General features: G+C 35.4%; 1 protein-coding gene and 1 non-coding gene across 2 annotated transcripts in view; one reads left to right on the forward strand and one right to left on the reverse strand.

Moving 5' to 3' along the window:
* The window catches only part of LOC140757263 (uncharacterized), a 75,096-nt gene that overhangs the window by 408 nt on the left and 51,782 nt on the right, over positions 1-22,906 (reverse strand). Inside the window, exons 2-5 of the mRNA XM_073093257.1 lie at positions 3,044-3,246; positions 2,315-2,540; positions 1,136-1,309; positions 464-695 (exon numbers count right to left, since the gene is read on the reverse strand). Coding sequence (XP_072949358.1) covers positions 464-695; positions 1,136-1,309; positions 2,315-2,540; positions 3,044-3,214 — 803 coding nt within the window. The 5' untranslated portion in view covers positions 3,215-3,246. The remainder of the gene's footprint in view (positions 1-463; positions 696-1,135; positions 1,310-2,314; positions 2,541-3,043; positions 3,247-22,906) is intronic.
* Positions 1,868-1,938, forward strand: TRNAG-CCC (transfer RNA glycine (anticodon CCC)). The gene has a single exon. It is a non-coding gene; the product is annotated as a tRNA-Gly (tRNA).

The raw sequence follows: 22,906 nt of genomic DNA on the forward strand, positions 1-22,906 counted from the left end.
ACTTTAGATCTTTTATTTCGATATGTCATTTTTATGAAGTAGTGTGTAGAATTATTCAATGCGTATCGAGAGCGTGTAGGTGTTTAAAATATGGATATGGTCCTTCTGGATGATAATGTAAGGATTTCATTCTTTTGCTGCCGAAATAAAAGCTTAAAGTTTTGTTGATACGCAAGCCTAAATAACTTTTATATAATTGTACTTAGCTTTACAATGAGGATCGACATTGTAAAAGATACCTAAGAAATCTTTGTGTTTTCCTGTAATAATAATTGGCCAGGTATGGGTCGACTGATTAAATATTGATACCAAGGGTATCGTTCTTTTAGTATGATTGCGGTCGTTCGTGCAATGCAAATGTCCGCCTAAACAAGCACGGTGTCCATCCGATATAAAATACAAGTTGGGCAAGTTCAATAGCATAACATACAGGCGCGTAAAGATCAGTCCCTATTTAAATTACCTTGCGGGCTGGCTAGGCGGCGTGAGCTGCGCAGGCGGTGCGTATATCTCCGAAGCCGACAAGTCCGGTGCGTGTAGCAGTACTACGTGTAGTCGCCTCGCGCGTAACGACGCTCGTAACGCCGTCGCCGCGCCCCACGTGCCCCACCGCACCGCCGCCGCCACCGCGTTGCCCTCGCCCGCGTCCGTCTCCAACCGGGATAGACTCTCGCACGCCGTGTCTGATGTCAATCCTGGGGTTTAAAAGGAACATGTTTAGTAGAAGTTAAAAGAAATATTATGTCTAACTTACTGCTCGATGGACAATCCATTCAATATTGGCTGAATACAGGTATTAAAACGTATAAGTAGATTGCTAAAAATATGGTTTTTTGTCGGTCTTTGCTCGACTATAAAAATTCAAAAGTCTGATACCTAAGTCACATCGAAAAAATATAAGGTGGATGTTTCCAAAAATTCAAAAACAGTATCTACGTAGGTACTCATCAAGACTACTTTATTATGAGACGGTAGGTTTTTATTACAGTTGTCTTATTTTTACGCAGCAGAGTAAATGACTAGTCTAGGAACATATCAATTTAAATAAAATTGTACCGGTTACTTCGCTGTTTCTATATTCATGAAATGTTACATCAGTTTCATACCTAGCCTTGAGTACGTAAAGGCACATTACCAATATAGAAAAGCCGTCCAGCATGAGCATGGTCGGCGGCGGCCGCAGCAAGCAGGGGCGCGAAGGTCCTGGCAACCCTTAAAGCACCCAGCACGTTGGCGCGCAAAGCACTCTCCCAGCACGTGGCGCCGCCTCGACCACTGCTTCCCGCTGTATTGATCACCGCCCATATTCCTAGAAAAGTTGTATTTATGAATATAGACACTTCTATATTAAAAACGAGTATGCAGTCCTGATGATAAGTGCCATCTGCAAATAGCCCTAGATAGAATTACAGTCCTATCTCAGGTAGGCCAGATGCAAAGGACAAAGTTGGAATGTCCTGTATAAATGTTTTCCACCATATGTTTCAATCCAGAATATTTTTAGACAATTACGTAAATAAGCGCTATTTATAGAAAAAAAATAAGAATAACACTTATTATCCCAACCATATTAGATATTATATTTAGTTACGAGAGTCATCTATAGTGTGTTGATAAAACGAGATGGTTGCGTAGCTAGCTGAGGACTGTAACTCCTTTTATTGATAGTACTCCCGATAGATGGCGTTCCATGTATAGTACTGTAGTTAAGTTGAACTTTATACGTTCCTAAACATTTTATTCCTATGAAGTATTTTTACTTACATAGGAGTATAGGACGTATGTATGTAAAAGGAATATTTTTGTTTTTTTTTCAAATATAATGAGGTAATACATATATAAGCCTTATTTCGACGTTTCGCAATAAGCACTGCTGGTGTAGTGGTATCATGCAAGATTCCCATTCTTGCGACCCGGGTTCGATTCCCGGGCAGTGCACGTTTTTTACTACTTTTTGTGATTATTACGTTTTCTATTTTGAGTGTATAAAGTTTGCTTTAATTTTAACTTTCTGTATTAATAAATTTATTATTTATTTAAGTACATCATATGCATGTAAGTATATAAAATTTAAATCCATTTTTGGCTTTTAGTTTAATAACATAATTAGGTGTTTAAAAAAAAAGTCCAGTTTTGATTTTTTAAATAAATAAAATGTGTGTGAAAACCATATAACACGTATGCTATCATTTTTAGTACTTATAAGGTGAAGACGGCATGGACGTATTCTATTATAATATTTACTCAGAGGAATTTGAAATGATGCTACATTCATATGCGCATGGTTGTTTCGTTATCGTTATGGTTATCTTACCATGTTCACCCGCCGGTAAGTGCTGCGCCGTGGCTCTCGCCGCTTCTTCCAACAGGTCTTCCCTAGCCACATCCAGTTCGAGGGTTGCCAGCCTGGGCGGGGGCTGGTCTTCCGGCGTGGCAGCCACGTGCGCTTGCAGCCAGGAGTCCGCTAGACGAGCTCCGAGCCCACCTTGCCTGCAGCCGGCTATCACCCGCCATCCCTTATCGCTGAGGTATGTTGCTATCTGAAGATGAGAAGTACGCAAGTTATTAATGTTGTCTAATAGTTTCGGGTTCGTTTCCCGGTTAGGTAACACGTAAATTACGTATAAAATTTAGATTTCTGTCTCGGGTATGGTTAATTATATGCAGTTTTTATGTTCTTATATAAAATTTACTATACGAATTTAGATTCCTTTTCATAATATATTAGTATATGAGAGGTGCACAATGTTAAAAATCGTCACTAAGAAGGTATATCTACGCAGGCTCGCGTTTATACACTTTTTGTTTTTTTTATTTTTTAAATATCAAAGGGCTTAGTTTCTAGATACAACTCACGCTTTTACAATACAATTTTCTGTTAGGTTTTTTTGCTTGAGTCTCGTTAAAATAGGTAGCCAAAATATTTAGAAAGATAAAATTGTATGGCTAAATTGTTTTTATGTTTTGCATATAATTATGTTGAGCACACATTTTAGAAGATAGATATTAAAGAAAATAAATTGTAAACTCCGGTATAACGTACCTGCAATCCAAGCGCGGTGTCAACAGACGTGACTAGCACGGTCTTGGCGCTGTCGAGGGGCAGCACCTCCGCGACCCTGACCTTCCGGAGGAGGTACAGCAGCAGCGCGCCCACGATCGAGCAGAGGGCGGCCAGCTGCAGGCCAAGCGACAACCACGTAAGCGCGTCCATGCTCACAGCGAGAGCATTCTTCTAGAATTGGTCTGTAACAATAAAATTGACGTGAATTATTGTTGATAGTGAATTAAATATCTACTACATTATATTTACTTAATCAGATTTGTAAAAGGGACTGTTTTATCTTAAGATGCTTGAAAACCCGATTATTATGAAGTAGGTACTTTATTTTCCGATCGAAATAGCATAAATGCTTTTCATTATGCAAATTATGCTATTTCGATATATTTATTAATGTAATAAAAAAATATGAAGACTACGAATCTTTTTTTATTAATTGCAGCCGACTAAGTAGGTATCTAATGTAGCACTTGACAGTCTAGGTTTCTGCTTCTGTTTTTCAGAAATCTTCACGTTTAATTAATATTTCTCTTACGGGAGTGTGTTGTAACCCTAAGATTTAGTTTTTTTGATAAGTAGATGAATTAACTTCTAATTTGATAAATCTACTTATACTTAGTTACCAAATTGTAAAAACTATATTATAAATATATAGTTTTGGACCAAAAATTCTATGAGGATAGGATGTTTTGAAAACGTGTTTGTATTCCAAAGTCCAAGGCACCTAGCGATCATCGCATTTACCATTTGTTTGTCGTCATGAATGTCCGGATGCAGTTTGTAAATAATGTTTACAATAGCCGGTTGTGTTTTGTTTTGATATTTAGACCCTTCCTTCACTGTTAACGATGAGAGAGAAGAGCTTTTACGCTAATATGGAGTGTTTTACTGCAGTCTCAGTTTACTACAGGGGCAGTATACCTAGCTGTTTTAGGGTTCCGAACTGAAAGGGTAAAAACGGAACCCTTTTTTGTTTTGTTTTCAAATCACGCGTAGAATGTGAAAATTAAAACTAAAAGACCGTCATCATTATCATCCTACGTCTGTCCCACGGCTAAAGACAAGATAGTAGTCATTTTCCAAAGAAAATACAGCTATTCCGCGTACGTAAGAAAAACACCTCATAGGTTCGATCTCTCTAATCCTCAATCAGGAAAAATCTGTTACGAAGGCGCTAATGCAATAATAGATGTATGATGCTCGTTTATCTGTCATAAAAGAATAAGTAGGATAAAGAAGGTAGCTCACATTAGTTGAGTAGTGTCGTGTAGTAGTAATAGTGAAGTATTAATGTGCTCTGTATAGTTACAAAATAATAATTTTATAAATAAAAAGTGACGTTGTACCTACACTATTAGATATACAGTGATTTCTTTCAACAATCACTCATACGTTTTATTTCAAGTAATTGATACATAAATACTTATTAATGGTGTTAAGTTCTCTTTTAAAGTTGGGACGAATTAAAAATTTCAAAACTGTGTTAAAGACAGTAAGTACAAACCGGGAAATGTTAAGAGAAGTCTATATTCAGCGGACTTCGGGCGGCGGAACGGTGAGTTATCTTTCAAATATTTTATTAAGCTACAAAACATTGTCACGTCAAATTATTTTAATTTAGTGTTTTGTTTTTATATATTAGTCTGTAAGTATTATCGTTTTCTCGTTGGCTGTGTAACCCGAGCCTTAGTTCTAGACAATGCCTTTCCCACAAGTCGCCCGTGCAGATGCAAATTGCTTTTACAGTGCTGTTGCACTCAGATACCCCAAACGTTCGCTTAAACATGTGAATGACATTATTGTTTTATTTAAATCTATTGTGTCGCTAATCCGTGGTTTGCTTTTGTATGCTCTTATCAACTTATACTTATGACTGTTTTGTATTTATTTACCTTTAGTTTTCCTTCCTGATATTTTGTTTATGATATTCATAATAAGGACTTACCGAAAAAAGTTGGTAATTTTAACGATTTTAGTAGGCTAAGCTATATTCAAAAGAACTTAATAATCGGCTCATATGTTGTGTTAATATTATATTAAAAATAACTAAGTAGCAAGTTATGTGTTACGTATTATTATTTTCTTATATCTGCATGTTTACCTATATAAATTGATAGATTAAGTTCCTAATAACCGAACAGTGTTGGTTATGAACTATGAAGGAGTATTTCATTAAAGTAACGTATAAGTATGATTTATTGGAATTATTGCCTCCTAAGTTCAAAAAAGAAAATTACTTTTATCACTAGCGCGAAAAGTAGACTGGCAAACGTTTTTATTGAGTCTTAATCTTTAACTTCTTTAACTCAGCGTCAGCCGATAATAGGCAAAGAATTGTGCGAAGTGCTAACACTTTTTTGCACGTATAAAATAGAGCCGGCGTCCTCATTGTCTTATTACCTTAGCGGCTAATAAGACTAAATCAGTTCCAACACTTCCAACAATCCTCATTTTTTGTAGCTATCCACACTTTATTCTGCTATAGAAACTTCCGTTCAAATATGTTTTTTATATTCCACGTGCAATGAGTCAAAATATTGGTTAAGTGAATGAGTCAAAGTAGGTACCTATTAGATTGTATTTTTTAGGATCAATTCCGGAAATTATTTATGAATAATTCGTAACTTTGTATGTTAACTTCACATTTTGCTATCAATTGTCGTGTATACGTAATATGTACATATATTGGTGTCAAAAAGTCGCAAACATATTTACAAAAAAACCGGGGCTGTTTGGTCTTTGCACTTGTGTTCTGTGAATGTTGTATTTCTGCTTATTAGCATTTATAGGAATTGGTAAATTCGATCTCGTAAAAGCTCAAGTCCAACTAGGTGTTACATTATTTATACAGCGAAAACCTATGAACTCCTTGAAATAAACTTTAAAATGTAAGTAAACCTTTAGACGACTTTAGCATTTACCGATTTTCCCGCGTGCAAAGACGCAATTACTAACTTGTACAGACTAACAACCAATAATAATTTTATATAAACTAGAAAGATATAATCCAGTCACGACGATTTTACGCTACGGAGACACTTTAATGAGATTTAATTTCGCTCGTATCGTAATCGATGCCTTTATTACAAGAAAGTTCTTTACAACTTGTTAGTTGATAGTTAATTAAAATAATGGTAGTGCTATAAAGTACCTATAATTATACCGATATTTTCTTTTTTTTTATAACATAGGAGTAGCAGACGAGCATACAGTCCACCTGATGGTAAGTGGCTACTGCCGCCCATGGACATCTGCAATCAACCCCAGATAGGATTAGATAATTCCACCTGAGGTCGGCCACAGATGCGCCGCTACCCCTGAGGACTAAGCTGGAACGCCTCGGAAAAGTCTGTCTCCCTTACCACACCCTTCAAACCGGAACGCAGCAGCGCCTAACACTGCTGTTATTAGGTAGTAATCGGTGGGGCGGTGGTACCGCCGGAGTCGATCCACAACGGGTTCTACCACCTAACTTTCTTTTCTTCTTTTCTTCTAAATTTTTTCTCCGAGGATTATGATAATATAACTAAGGCTAAGGTAGAGTGTAACTAACTCTAGGAAAAAAGTGTTATAATTCAAGGTATTACATTTTGTGTTCATCGTAACATTGATGTACTTTTTTTATTTTTTGTCGACAAATTTTAGAGCTTTTGATAAATATTCGTTGGAAATCTACATATAAGAAATATATAAGAAAATCTAATATATAAGAAAAAATAATCGAGTTGAATACCCGCTTCTTACTATTTTTGTTTTTAAATATGCTCTTAATTTATCAATGTTTTTTGTGTCATATTTAAATCATGGTCGAATTTCGTCTGTTGGGCGTAGCAGTAAAGTTTACTACAATTTGTCTATGATCTTCATTTTTTCAATCATATCACTATTATTTTTATGTTTTTTACTACGTTAATTAAAGTAAATTGATAATATTTCTACCTGCACCACATATTTACGAGTAAGTATCAACTCGCAACTGTCACTTGAAACGCCGGCAGTAAACTTGTACTATACACGCATGAGCTTTAATTGAACTTGTCACAGAAAATTAATTACCGCGGAATCCTGTCAAATTCGTTGACACACGACATAATTAAACTGTTTCCAGCTGCTTACGTGATTAATTGATATTGTTAATTGTTGTCTATTAATAGCTATAACGATTTCTTTATAACCGAAACGCAATTTAAATCAAAGTTGTAATTATAGATATTTATAACTATTTATAACTTTTTTTATAATAAGGACCCCTGAGGACTAAGCTGGAACGTCTCGGAAAAGTATGTCTCCCTTACCACACCTTTCAAACCATAACACAGCGGCGCTTGACACTGCTGTTATGAGGCAGAAATAGGCGTGGCGGTGGGGCCGCCGGAGTCGACTCACAAAGGGTTCTACCACCTAAACTGGCTGTACTTCCACAATATTTGTTGTACTCGTACATATTTTTTATAATATAGGAGTGGTAGATGAGTATGCAGTCTATCTGATGGTAAGTGGCTTCAGCCGCCCATAGCATGGACGCCCATAACATGGACATTTGTAATCAACTCCAGATAGGATTAGATTTATACCTGAGGTCACAAAATTGCCTAGACGAAAAAATTATATTTTCCGCCTTGGAACTTTGTCGAATTACGAACGTCTGGTAATACAGGCATGCCTGTTAAGATCACTTTGATTGCAATTAGATTTTTTTATATTATAGTAGCAGACGAGCATGCAGTCCACCTGATGGTAAGTGGCTACTTCCGCCCATGGACATCTGTAATCAACCCCAGATAGGATTAGATATTCCTACCTGAGGTCGGCCACAGATGCGCCGCTACCCCTGAGGACTAAGCTGGAACGCCTCGGAAAAGTCTGTCTCCCTTACCACACCCTTCAAAACGGAACACAACAGCGCCTAACACTGCTGTTATGATGTAGAAATAGGTGTGGCGGTGGTGCCGCCGGAGTCGAACCACAAAGGGGTCTACCATCTTCAAATAGTTATATCGTACTACAAAGAAAAAATAGAACACGTGTACACATGTATAACGTATTTCATAAATCTATTATGCCTCCGCTATGACCACTGGGACACTTATTAATACGGACACACGTAATAAACACAAAAAACTAATGACCACTTACGCGGATCGTTATCTTAAAGATGTGACACGACAGACCGACGGACAAAAACGTGGGAGAAAGACGTTATTGTGTATTGTTTTAGCGAGCGCTCTTAAAGATAACCTCTGAAAGATCAGGGTCGGGTTTTTATATGGATTTCGGTAGCTTAAACTGACTCTATCTTAAAAATCAATTTTTGTTTGTATCTTACAAAACTAATTTTCCAATATACGCAGATTTACCATTTTGGAGGTGGTAGAACTCTCTGTTCGATTTCGGAGCTACCCCCGCCACAGCTATTGCTGCCTAATAACAGCAGTGTTAAGCGCTGCTGTGTTCCACTTTAAAGGGGACAAATTTATCGGTTTCAATTAGTCCTGTGAGGTAGCGTCGCACTGCTATAAACCTGCTGTGAACCTAAGGAAGGAATTTCATCTTATCCGGGTTTGATTACAGATTTGCCTGGGGGCTGTAGCCACTTACCATCAGGTGGACTGCATGCTCATTTCCTACTATAGCCTTATAAAATAAGGAAAAAAATGTATACTATATTCTAATAGTTTATCGTCACTGGTTACATTCTAATCGGAATATTTCGACTGTGATTCCGTCGCTTGTCGTACTCGTGTGTCGTAATCACCAAACTTGTCGCATGCTCGAGTGCTCCCTATACAAAACATAGATGAAGCGAGTTGCTGCTGTCGTACGTATGTTGTGTATTTCGTGTGGGTCTTCAGCCCATCTTTCAGCCCTTCGCGATCTCCCGTGAATACAGTTTGGTTTAATACAGTGTTGAATATTTTTGGATGGATGAACGCATTCTGTATTAAATTGAGTGTATTTTTCAATATATGTGATGAACCAGTCGATTAAGTAATGGATTTATTATCATTATGATCAACTCATACCTGTTCTATTGATGGGCATAGTTCTTACATACTGAAAAGGATTTTGTCGATGATTGTCAAGTAGCTACGGATTGGTCGTTTATTATTGTGCAGGAATTGGGATTCCTTCACCGTTAAGGGAAGTAATAAATAATTGCTTGCTTGTCAAAATCTAACTGAAACTTCTGGCTACCGTTGATTCCTTTTTTGTATCTTAATCGATTCACATAAAATCAGTTGAAGTATGCTTTAGGGTTCTGAACGAGTAATGTACTTATTACATGGCCACTTAAGTCGGCATTATTGAAATTCGGATGTTATTTCAACATTAAAGCACTTATTCGTTTCGCGAATAACGGTGAGCGAGCAATCATTATGACCGAAAATTGAATTTATTTGCGGCTCAAGATTCGACGAATTCGTTCACGACACGCAAGGGTAATGACCTGTATGTACGATGTTTGGAAATAGAAGATTTATGTACGATGTAACTGTTTGTGTAATAAATGTCCTTCATAGTATTTATACTTTTGTATTAAGGATTGTTCTCGTAAGCAAAAGTGTTTTATGCGCAGTGTTACCGCAACTTAATGAAATAACCATATATTAGAATAGATATCTCACCGCCTTGTAATTGAAGGAAGCCACAAATGGCTGACACATACGTAAAATGGCTGTTTCCCCATTACGTCTCCGACTGTCATGGTGTAATTTACACGGAAAAATGCCGACATGTGCAGTTAAGTGGTGCAAAAACAACACGAAATCGAAGAAAACGTGCAGAGAAATATTGTTTCATTCGTAAATACTCTAAAAAATACATTTTTAAATATTTTTCAAACACGAAAATAGATGACAGTAACAATTTTAATTGTCAAAACTGGTTACATTTTCTTGTTAGGAGTGAGTAATTTTTACTAATATATGGAAATAACAGGTACATTTATTAAAATACTCCTTATATTTTTGTTTTACATTTCAGATCATAGAGTTAAGATGTATTAATTATTTTTCGATTGCGAGTGAAGATGAATAAATATAGTCAACTGTAGATGCATTAAATAAAACGCTAGAATACAATTTGCATACAGCTAAAGGTACTTCAGAAGTTTTGAGTAGAGCATCGATTTTTCTTTCATTATTTTTCTTTTTCACTTTTAGCTATGGCTTCATATTTTTATTGCTCCACGAATTCTTATATTGTAGATATATAGGCACACACAAAGATTAACACATCCAAAAATTTTAACAAAAAAATAAAACCGACTTCTATGTCACTACAAAGTAAAAAAATAATTGAAATAAATGTTGGTTTAGTACATATTTCTGAAGTCGGCGCTCAATATATTTAGTTTGATAACAGCGTAAACAGCGTGTCCAATATGAGCGCCGACTTCAGAAATATGTACTAAACCAACATTTATTTCAATTATTTTTTACTTTGTAGTGACATAGAAGTCGGTTTTATTTTTTTGTTAAAATTTTTTTTTCACCCTTTTTAGTGATGATATGCTAACGTTTGTATTAATATTATGTAAAATTGTATAAAGGTGATCATGAATAAAGGTAAGGTCTGAATTCATACGGATTGGACCCACCCGCTCGCAGGGCGCTGCCGCGCCCTTCTCGCTTAGTTTTATATTGTCTTATATGTTCCAACCTAACCTAACCAATTCAATACGAAACACTATAGGCGAGGCTTTATGAGATACTAATTATTGGCTAGGTTAGGTAGGAACAGATAAGTAAATAAATCAAACTAGGTGGTAAAACTCTGCGAGTGAACCGGTCCAATTGACATTAATTCAATAGTTAAGAAAAGAAAAAGGAGTTGAAGGTCAAATTTTTCATCATATGTCTCTGTCTAGCAACTTCATTACAACAAATGTATATTCTATATACTTTACATGGGAGGCACATCTGACTCATCAGGATTGAAGAATTGAAGGTCATATCTTCTATCATATGTCTCTACTCAAAGACCTCATCATACATTCATAAGCTCCAAATGCCTAACTTGTATGATTGAGGCAGGAGGCACTTCTGCATTATCAGAGTTGAAGAGTAGAAGGTCAAATTTTCCATCATATATCTCTACCTATCAACCTTATTGAATATTCATAAGCATCAAATGTCTAACTTGTATGGTTGAGGCAGGAGGCACCTCTGCATTATCAGAGTTGAAGAGTAGAAGGTCAAATTTTCCATCATATATTTCAACTTATCGATTTTATTAAATATCCATAAGTTCCAAATGCCTAACTTGTATGGTTGAGGCAGGAGGCCCTTCTGCATTACCAGGGTTGAAGAGTTGAAGGTCAAATTTTCCATCATATCATGTTAACCTAGCTACTCAATGTTCATTTTAAGTTTCATGAGAATTGAGTGGGCAGAAGGTAAGTTGTCATGAAATATGTAAAAAGCAGGGGTAGTGATGATGAGTTCCACCCCATAACTTAAATTCTAATCATCAGAGCATACTAATGTTAAGGTAGGAAAGTACCGCAACGAAACTCTCTTTCATATGAAATAAAGAAAATTAAAATTGGTTAAGAAATACTCGACTTATTCAAGTTTATATGAAATCGGGTTTTTCCAATTTTCCGGGAAAACTGGCAGAAATTTTCAAATTTCCTCGAAATGGGACCCCCTGTGAAACTAGCCACATACAGTGGTGTATGAATCATGTCGATCGGTCGCGGCATCGTGAAAAAATCGCCGAACAAACATAAAAAAAACATATATACGGTTGAATTGAGAAACCTCCTCCTTTTTTGAAGTCGGTTAAAAATAATTAACACTCAGATTATTTAACTGTCAAACCCAGGTCAACATTAGACAGCTACTGCTACTGCAATCTGCCCGTTTTTATACCGTAGCTACTTATAATTTCTCGTAACTCACGTATGGTTATCAGTGTGAAACGAGTTAGTAGCCGCTTGGTCGCACATTTTCCAGTGCTGTATAACAAACTGATTACATCGCGGAAATGGTACCCATTGCAAAATATCTTATGACATGTGATATGCGGAATGGTTGCGATCACGATGTGCCAATCATTTCGGTGTGATTGAATCTACGTTATTAGAAATGTATTTAGAACTGGAAATTGTAATTTATAATGTCGTAATGCGATCATGCAGTTGTCCTGATGGTAAGTGACTACTGACGACCATACGATCATGCAGTAGCACTTAAGGTAAGTGGTTACTGCCTGCTCAGGGACAACTGTAGTCACCTCCCGATAAGATTAGTCCTACACTTGAAGACTATTTGGAACGCCTCGGATAAGTATGTTCCCTTACTACACTTAATACTCAAAAAGTTATACATTATAATCTTGGAATATGGATATTATTTAAGCATACTAAATTTAGAAAACTAATCAACACAACAAAAATCAAACAAAATCGTTACTATTAGCGTTATATCCTGAGGATTTGTAACAATAAGCACTTTGTACTCACGATTTATTTAGGCAGCTACCTCGTGTACGCTCAGCTCGGCACTAAACTAAAGCTAGAGCTTTAAAGCTCTGAACTGCCTAGCGACAAGCTATGAACGTCTAGCTATAAATTCGAGCGTTAAGTGTTCGCAGGATTCGCTAAAATTAGCTACTCTATGACGCATCAATGCAGTATTTACTTGTGTGTTTTGGTGGTGGTGTACTTTGCGATTCTTCTTGCATTTATTGGTTTTATATCTGCCTAGTAAGTCTTTTGTATGGTGTTTATCGATTTTATTAAAAATCAAATATATTTCCAAAAATATATCAAAAATATTTTACATTAATAATTATTATTCAATGATAAGAAAATTATCATTTTATCTTCCTCACGCATATGGAGAACAACGCCATTGTCCAGGCAACGAGGTAGATAAAGTTAAAACCTTTAGACCAACAAAAATTCAGTGGGTTCTATCGCCTTATAATGACTTTTTATTATCGCTAATGAAGATTTTTTTTTAATATTTTGTAGGAGTAGAAGACAAGCATACAGTCCACCTGATGGTAAGTGACTACTGCCGCCCATGGACATCTATAATCAACCCCAGATAAGATTAGATATTCCTACCTGAGGTCGGCCACAGATGCGCCGCTACCCCTGAGGACTAAGCTGGAACGCCTTGGAAAAGTCTGTTTCCCTTACCACACCGTTCGAACCGGAACACAGCAGCGCCTAACACTGCTGTTATTAGGTAGAAATAGGTTTGGCGGTGGTACTGCCGGAGTCGAACCACAAAGGGTTCTACCACCTTTAAAAGTTCTAGTATACTCCTAATATACTCTTGACACCAACGCTACACGAACATATTTAATTAACACAAGTTAATAAACTTACCTCTATATTTGACTCTTTCTTTTCTTCACTTTTTATATCATTCTTCAGAAGGTATAGCATTTTTACATAAGAATTTATATATATATTTTTTTTATAATATAAGAGTAGCAGACGAGCATGCAGTCCACCTGATGGTAAGTGGCTACTGCCGCCCATGGACATCTGTAATCAACCCCAGATAGGATTAGATATTCCTACCTGAGGTCGGCCACAGATGCGCCCCTACCCCTGAGGACTAAGCTGGAACGCCTCGGAAAAGTCTGTCTCCCTTACCACACCCTTCAAACCGGAACACAGCAGCGCCTAACACTGCTGTTATTAGGTAGAAATAGGTGTGGCGGTGGTGCCGCCGGAGTCGAACCACAAAAAGTTCTACCACCTTCAGATACATATAATATACATATGTATGTATGTATGTATATATATGATACATAGAATATAAATAAATGAGTATGAACGTAAAGTATTAGCTAATACATTTCCGCATTTTCCCCGTAATTACTGAAAGAAGATTTTCCACAAACAGCTTACCCTAACGATGCTCATTGAATAGTGAATTGAATGAGCGAATTGAATGAATGAGCGGAATGAGCCGTATTCATTCATGTCTAGAATGAGCCATTATTGGGAAGTGTCGCCCATTGTGCTCGAGATAAACTTATTGTCATCACGAAACGTCATTCGGCCATTGTAATATAATTATCGTGACCGAAACAATTGAATGAGAAATTTGTTTTCGTAGAGCGCATGTTTGTTTTATTTCTTGCCGCTAATGTTCTCTTTGTCGCAATATTTTCTTGCTAAATAATGCGTCCTTAATGATAATACTGTACTTATGATATAACATGGATGCTATATATTATAATGCTTTTTACTTGCATTTATACAAGTGCTATAAAACCAAGGCAGTTTTTGTGTTATGTAATTAGCGAGCAGACTACCTGATACAAATTGACCAGAGCACCACATAAAATCTACTATTAAATCTAAATTGGTTTAAAGATTTACCAGAAGGCGATTGCAAAGGCGTTGTACGTTTGATGATAATGTTGGTATGCCTTATGTGAATATTATGTGTATTATGTACACTGTAACATAGAAACAGATAGTATCGATCCCAATTTAACTGGATTTAAGGTGTTTTGTAAAGCTAGAACACAAAGAAATTTCTCATAAACAAGTAGCTTTTTTGTACGTTTTACAAATAAAAAACAAAAAGGAACAGGAAAAATATATTCGTAGTTCTCAAATAGTATTGTGCTGGAAGATTTCGATGAGTTAAACGTAGTAATTATAGCGAAACCGCAATTTGAAAGTTTTGCCACATTACAACAAATTACTATTGCACAACCGACGCTTATGAGGATCAGATAACATTACGTGGTTGCTTACTGATTCCGACTAATAGTTTACGTGGTTTACCTAATAAAGATGTAACGCTTTGTAATTCTGGGGATCGTGCGTTGAAAACATAATCTAAGGACAATTATAACGGTTATAGTTAGCTGTTGAATATAAATTTCTTACTATCACTTTACTTCTTGTTTTTATAATTTATCTCCATTTCCAAATCTTAACCAACCCTCCGTGATTATTCTAGTCAGAGAGAGGGGTTGTGTGTTTTCAAAACCCTTCCGATATCTCCCTTTGTGTGCTGTGTCGGCGAAAAAAAACTGCATTACAGAGTTCCTACGGAAAACAAAGTCTAGACACGACCTTGGCAGAATTCTATTTCATTCATAATATTTTAAAAGTTATTTAAAATACCAAATTAGCATTTAGCAAAAGTTCTGGCAATCTTGCCATTGCATTGTCACTTAACTCTCAGTATATACTGTAAGTCACAAGTAGGTAAGTAGGTAGTAAGTACTTAAGAAAGTCATAATGTTCTCAAACAAGTACAAGCCTTTTACAAAATGCTTTGAAAGAAAACTTATGCACACTTGCTAAATGCTTACTTCACTCTTACTTGTAGTTTTTACGTAAATAAAAGGTTCGTTGGCCTTTTTGGTAATTACCTTGTAACCAAAATTGCTTAAGTTACATACGAAACAAGCTAGACTTTTTTATTAAAATAAATTGATTCATCAGTTTGTTTTATTAACATTTTGTGTCTTGTTTCACGGCGTATAGTACGGGCGTTCTTGCCACGAACGTGCAAGATGTGGAATGAACTTCCTCCTGGGGTATTCCCAGGGCGCTATGACATGAGGCTCTTCAAAAAAGATGCAAAAAGAGCTCTCCTTCAAAGCCGGCGATGCAATGACGACTCCTCTGGTGTTGCAAATGTTCATAGGCGACGTTGAATACTTTCCGTCAGGTAGCGTCTGCTTTATCGTTAGGTTCTAATATATAAAAAAGTAGTATTCTCTACATCGGGTTGATTAAGCATCATATGACTGCGATTAGATACGGTAATATAATACAAACTTTTCCAACAAGTGTATATTTATCATATATTTTTTATTTATAATTCTATTAGTTTTTTATTGACTAGAGTCAATTAAATCTTGTTTAATGAGTTGCATGCATTAATTCAATGCATTGAAGTACATACAAGACTAAAGTAAATGGGGCTTTAAGAATAGACAGTAGGTAGATATATTTTCCTAGCTAATTGCGTGTTAGTTTAAGTTATAATCTTGTACTACGTATATATTATAGTAATCGCATGTCTATTTAGAAAATTTACCAAATTCAATTATATAAAAGATGTAGGTGTATTTATGAAAGTACTTTAGTTGGAAGTTCGTAAATTATTTTGATATTGTAGGTGGTAGAACCCTTTGTGGTTCGACTCTTACGGCACCACCGCCACACCTATTTCTACCTAATAACAGCAGTGTTAGGCGCTGCTGTATTCCGGATTGAAGGGTGTGGTAAGGATGACAGACTTTTCCGAGGCGTTCCAGCTTAGTCCTCAGGGGTAGCGGCGCATCTGTGGCCGACCTCAGGTAGGAATATCTAATCCTATCTGGGATTGAGTACAGATGTCCATGGGTGGGCAGTAGCCACTTACCATCGGGTGGACTGCATGCTCGTCTGCTACTCTTATATTATAAAAAACATATATATAACGACCTTAACCATTATCCAGAATACCAATTAGTAATATTGGTAAGTTAGATAATACATCAAAAAGAAAGCAACCGCCTTTTTTCGATCGACACAAACGTATTACCAGATCAATAACATGTTAATATCATTAACAATAGATCGATAACAGACCTTCAATCTTACTCTTTCCACTCTCAATATACTTTGATTACGGCTCTTACGAAACAGTAGCATTCACACCTAGATTACGTAATGAGAAAAAGTCAGTGGCTAACCTTTGTAGTTATGAATGGAGCGATAAAAATCTGTATGCACCGTATTTCATTCAAAATTAAGCGACAAGTTGTATTGTATTGTAATATTTGCGACCATTTTTGCATTTAAATATTTTGTTCTCACATAATATTTTTAAGTTATGAGATTGAAGTAGGAAACGATATAATATGATAAGTGGCTGCCGCTCATGGATATCTTTAATTTTATAGGATTATATATAGAAAAAGGGTTCTATCTGAAGTCGAACACAGTTTTGTTGCTTCGTCTGAGGGCTACTATTGTCGCCTCATCTATAAGTAAGTCAGCCGTCTCCCACACCATTCCACTGAAACGTAAAAATTTCTTCACGCTATAACTTAATGTGGTACCTTACGGGTCGAACAATATTCATTCTATGACTTTTCGAATTAAACCATTCAAAATAAAACGGCAAGTGTAACTGTTATATTATATCGTAATATCCGCTACTATTTTATGTTATTCTTTTACCTAATCTCAATTAACAATTTCTTGGTGAAATAATATTTCGAAATATTACTGTACTGTCGACAGGTGACATATTTGAGTTCAATCCACAAGATAGTTAAGAAATAGTCATAGTTCAAATATTTACATACAATTTATAAGTCGGAAATTACGAAATTGCATACTATTGATCATATTTTACTATTGCAAAATATGATTGCAAGGTTATTATGTAAAGATCTTTTGTCACGTGCAAAAAGTTAGTACCTACATTAGAAAAAAGTTTGCATAAACTTACAATACTAGAAATGTGGAACAGCCGGCGTTTACTGATTTTTATATAACAATAATCAGCAAAAACTGAAATGTATTTTATACCAACGTAAGAGAACACGTTTGTCAGTTTTATTTTCCACGCACCATTTATCAAATACATTTTTTTCATAATCTGCACTTGATCGAAACACGATCTTATCAACCACAAACTGAGAAGAGTTGGCAAAAATGTGTTTGTCGTTTTTTTAGTTTTTCTGTGATAACAGTCGTCCACGATTTCCACAAACATTTGTATAACGTAAAACAAAATAAGGAAGTCATCAGATAAATTGATATTCTTGATGGCTGAGTTGGACTGTATTTTTTTGTTTTATGTTATGTTTTATATTTTTTTGTTTTATTTATTTATTTGTTTGTTTCATTGCATTGTTCTACTCAGCGATTGTTAGCCAGCCATATATGTACTAGTACAATACATCTACCTATATCAAATTTAATAATTGTATTTTTCGCATTGTGTGCATTCCAACCTTATCGAGAACTATTATATCATATAAATCAACACAAAGCCAAGAATAACAATTAAAAATACTGAAAATATGAGAGCTAATTCTTATTTGAGTAGTGTAAGTAAAGTTAGCAAATGTGTGAATTGTAACTAACCGTGACTTCTCATTTGGTTTGTTTTAATTAAATTCGGATAATTTAGAGAGCAATTAAAACAAAATTGAGTGTTAGTGGACTTTACGGTTTAGCACTAAATATTACGAGATGGGAAAGCGAAAGTATAGCTACATGATCTTAGTTTTTTGTGATCATTAATATCATTATTTTTGTTTTTAATTAAGTTTAAAAACGCGATGTAAACAACGGTATACAGTGTATGTTAATAATGTAATTATAGTTTAAATACATTCTATTAAGCTTTATTTCAGATGTGGTAATTTTTTGGCGATTAAATTGCTTCATAAACAAATAGTTAAATGCAAACTATAACCATAGAACTGCAGAAACTAGATACTGAAACTCTTATTTATATTTATCAAATAACATTATGTGTCCAATAATTATATAAAATATATTAAGACTGTTCTCAAATTTATTAATAAAAAAGACTACTATTTGCCTCAATAATGCTTTGGTTATTTATTGAATAATGCTATAAGGTTTGGTTAAAATCGATATTCATTTGAAGGTTCGTTACTCCGTTGTAGTAAATACCTACGAATACTTATGCTTATAGTCGAAAATTCGCCTTGCCAGCAATTAACCTCAATCTTTTAGGCTTTTATATTCAGAGATCTTCGCTGCTATTAAAAGATATGACTCCAAATACTTATACCATAAAATAAACTGTACCTGTACCTTATTTTACCTGTTACCTTATTTTTTATAGTACCATCTTACAATCATTCCCATAGACGGTCTGTAATACTTTGCCCTAGGGAAAGATTTAGCAATGTAGGTACATATGTAAACTTATGTTGACATTGTACATAACGATATTCAAATAATTAACGTGAAAGTCTGTTTTATTAATTCTATCACCATTTAGTACTCATCCAGCAACAAAAAATGAGTTAAATTTTCAAATTATATTATCTCGATCTCAGAAACTTATGTTGAGGTAAATATTCCCATTTTTTTCAAGATGATTTTACCGGATAGAATCTTTCCTACAAAATCTTTTTCATATATGTGAGTGAGTTAAGAATTTTTGATAATATAGAAACGATGTAAGGTAAATAACAGTAGGGCCGCATACAAAGCCGTACACAAAGAACATTATTATTAGTCTCGAGGATTAGTAATCATATATGACGTAAGTTCTATTGTTTGTTTGTTTTTGCGTTAGTGCGTCCGTGGCCTCGCGGTGAAAGTCGCGAAAGTTAAGGAACAGTGTTTGTCGGACAATCGATTATGCTGTCTATATCTAACTATATATGTTCGTAATTTGTACGAGTTTGGAATTAGGAAAAGAATGGCCTGCACTAATGATATAAATCTATACTAATATTATAAAGAGGAAAACTTTGTTTGTTTGTTTCATTGTAATAAATAGGCTCAAAAACTACTGGACCGATTTTAAACATTCTTTCATCATTCGAAAGCTACATTATCTACGAGTAACATAGGCTATATTTTATACGAAATATATTTTATAATTGGATTTTGAGGCGGTACAAAATTTGCCGGGTCAGCTAGTGTAGATATAAATTGAAGATGTAGGTATACTTTTCATTTTAATGTCCAAAACTTGTTTTTGAATCTGAGTTATATTAATGTCTTCAGCTTATATGATAAAAGTAAAATAAAAGAGTGTTGTAATGTTTCTCTGCATATGATATCGATGTAGGATTAGAGCTCAAGTAATAAAGTCGCAGCTCTTAAAGTAATAATAATAAAATACATTGATCTAATAAATCTTTGTATACAGTGATAACTACTGGAATAGACGGTTTAATGTGTTTTTTAGTATGCAGAAACGCTCATGAGATTTTCTTGTAGGTAGAGGTCACTCATCAAACTATAAACAATGCATGACATTGTTTAATTTTGAAGATCGGTTACTTATTATAATATGGAATTTTAAATATATTATAAAAAAAATGATGACGTACATGAGGAGGTAATAGATGGACATATCGGTATTCATATCTTTATCGATACAAAACATATGGTTCCAAAATTAAGTAGAAATGCCTAGTATCTTCCCTTACTACACCCTTCACCAAGACAAGCTTAACATTACCGTTGTTATCGACTTCCGACGTTTTTTTTATATTAACACTTTGTCTTATAAGAAGTTATTCATTAAGATTGTTCTTATACAACAGCGTCAATAGATTACAATCAAAGCCTCAAGTTCCTGACACAATCGATGTAGAGCTTTAGTCGCTGTCGAAGAGCCTCATTCAAATTCTGAAGATCTCCGGTGCTTACCGCAGCCTACTTGTAATACGAGAACCTTATCTACAAACAAATGTTCCAAGAATACTTTCAAAGTTCAAGAAATGCTAGCGCTAGGATTTTATTGAATAAAACCGGAAGATTAATGTACATTTGACACTCAAGTGAGTTTCCTTACGATGTGTAAGAAAGAGGTTTTATTCGTGGGGTTATACATGGAATTTTTCGATCATCGGTCGTGGTACTTTATTTGACACGAATAATTTTAGATGCTATCGTGTAGTATTGATAGTTTTGTAATATTCTTGACCTACAGTGATGTGCTGTGCGTGATGTGCGGAGTTGCAGCAGAAGTAGCTAATTGTTAAATGATGTAACAGTTGCAAAGGATGTTGAAAGCGTTTGGGACATTTAACGATATAAGGTCAATGACCTGATTTCTTAATACGGAGCGGACACCATGTCGGTCTGACGCGCAGAGGGTCCCGGGTTCGATCCCGGCCAGACATATTTCTAAATGATCAATTAAGATTTCTGTTTTGGGTCTGGGTGTTTGTGTATTTGTCTCTGTGTGTGTCCATAGCACCCACGATACAGGGAATCCTAGTGTGGGGCTGTGAGTGTAAAAGGCGTTTTAGTTTTTTAGTTTTAGGTTATAGGAGTAGTAATAAAAACAAGTCAGTCAGGACAGCAGTAAAACATATTGATCTTTGTTGGGTAAAATACGTGTAAATAAATTGTGAAATAGCTAAAAATTATATTAATAACGATTAATTTACCGTCGTAGAGTATGACAACGCGTGTCGTGGCGAAGAAAAAATTTTCACCTATACAATGTGTATTGACTTAGGTATCTGGAGGCACGGCAGTGCCTCCGCCAAGTCGAGCCAAAAAAATTTATTTATGTATACCTAACGTCGCAAAAACGGGCCATGCCTCTCTAAATATTATAATCTTTTTTCTTTATACCTATAGACAAATATGAGTTTGTCTGACACGGGACTGATACGCTCAATCTTTGTATATATAAACAGGCCTAAGACGGTTTCTATCTTTTGTGTCCAAAATATCCCGTATAATAAAGTTTACCGATAAATCTCAAAAGATATCTGATATCAGATGCCGGCATTTTCGACACCCTATTAAACCCCGAGGTCAATATTCTGTATAACGAAGGTGATCCTTAAGTGGGCGTTCATCATAAGAATGAGAGGAAATGAGGATGATTGAATTATGTAGTGAAGCCGCCCACCGTTAAGCCATTGTTTGATAAGATGCGAGGATTTCTTGTGCTATTGTGATAAATGTTTGAAGCTCCATTAAATGAATCATGATGAGGTATGTAGTTCGAATGGGTTTTAATAATTACTGTTTTATACTGTTATTTATTTACTTCGACGACCCGCGTGGGTGAGCGGCCACCATACCGGTCTGACGCGCAAAGGGTCCCGGGTTTGATCCCCGGCCAGACAGATATCTAAATGATAAATTTAGATTTCTGTTTCTGGGTCTGGGTGTTTGTGTATTTGTCTATGTGTGTGTCCATGGCACCCACGCCACAGGGAATCCTAGTGTGGGGCTGTGAGTGTAGAAAGCGTTTATTTATTATTTATTTATTGCGGATATTTAACTTGCTAGACAAATGCCATTACAGACAAAATTAGGAGTATGTTTGATTTAGATAGACAGGCAATCAGACAAAATATTCATAAACGCTTTTTTAAATTATCAATTAGGTACATTTTACTTCTCTTGTAACTGTAACTGTGTATTTCTAATAAAGATAAACATATTATAAGACAATAGATATTTTTATGGCTATTTTTTGGTTTCTTTGTTCAATTTAGAGATATGATTACCTGGTTTTCTGTGTGTTGTTGAGGCAATATCAGTAAAGAATATTTCACAGCAAAATATACGATACGCAACAATTACCTTATATCCTGTATGGAAAGTGGAAATAGGTCTTCACACTTTACGTAGGCTTTCCTAGGTGTTTATAAAGCACGCTTTCATAAAACCCACGGGGCATGTAATCATGGGTCGCAATAGTGCTAATGATACACTTAGCGTTCTAGATGATTTGCGGGCTTAATAAGTCAAATTAATTGAACTCTACCTCTAATCTCAATTAGCCTTTTTTGTGCATTTTACTCGGTCTATTTAACGTCGTGGTACGATTTTTATCTATCAATTCGGATAGAGTTCCGATATTAATTGGAACATTGTGGTAGAGTACGCTCTATGTTCACGTACATGATACATCTATGTACGCTCTCCCAACAGTGTAACAAAAACGGGACAAAATCGAATTTAGTCGCCCTTTATATCATAAATTTACATTTATTTTTTAGACTTGGGTTTTAGTGCGACTACTAATATACGAGTATGTTATAAACAATTGCTAACATACAAAATGTATCAATAACATATTCTAGTATTCCTCTAATATAATAATCCTGGTTTATACTCATACACGTGGCTTAATGTTTAGCACTGCTGATTTGAAGGATAAG

The sequence above is a fragment of the Epargyreus clarus genome, unplaced genomic scaffold (genome assembly GCF_041222505.1).
Source record: "Epargyreus clarus isolate Ecla_fem2 unplaced genomic scaffold, WU_Ecla_fem_2.2 ptg000001l, whole genome shotgun sequence".
Taxonomy (NCBI): Eukaryota; Metazoa; Arthropoda; class Insecta; order Lepidoptera; family Hesperiidae; genus Epargyreus; species Epargyreus clarus.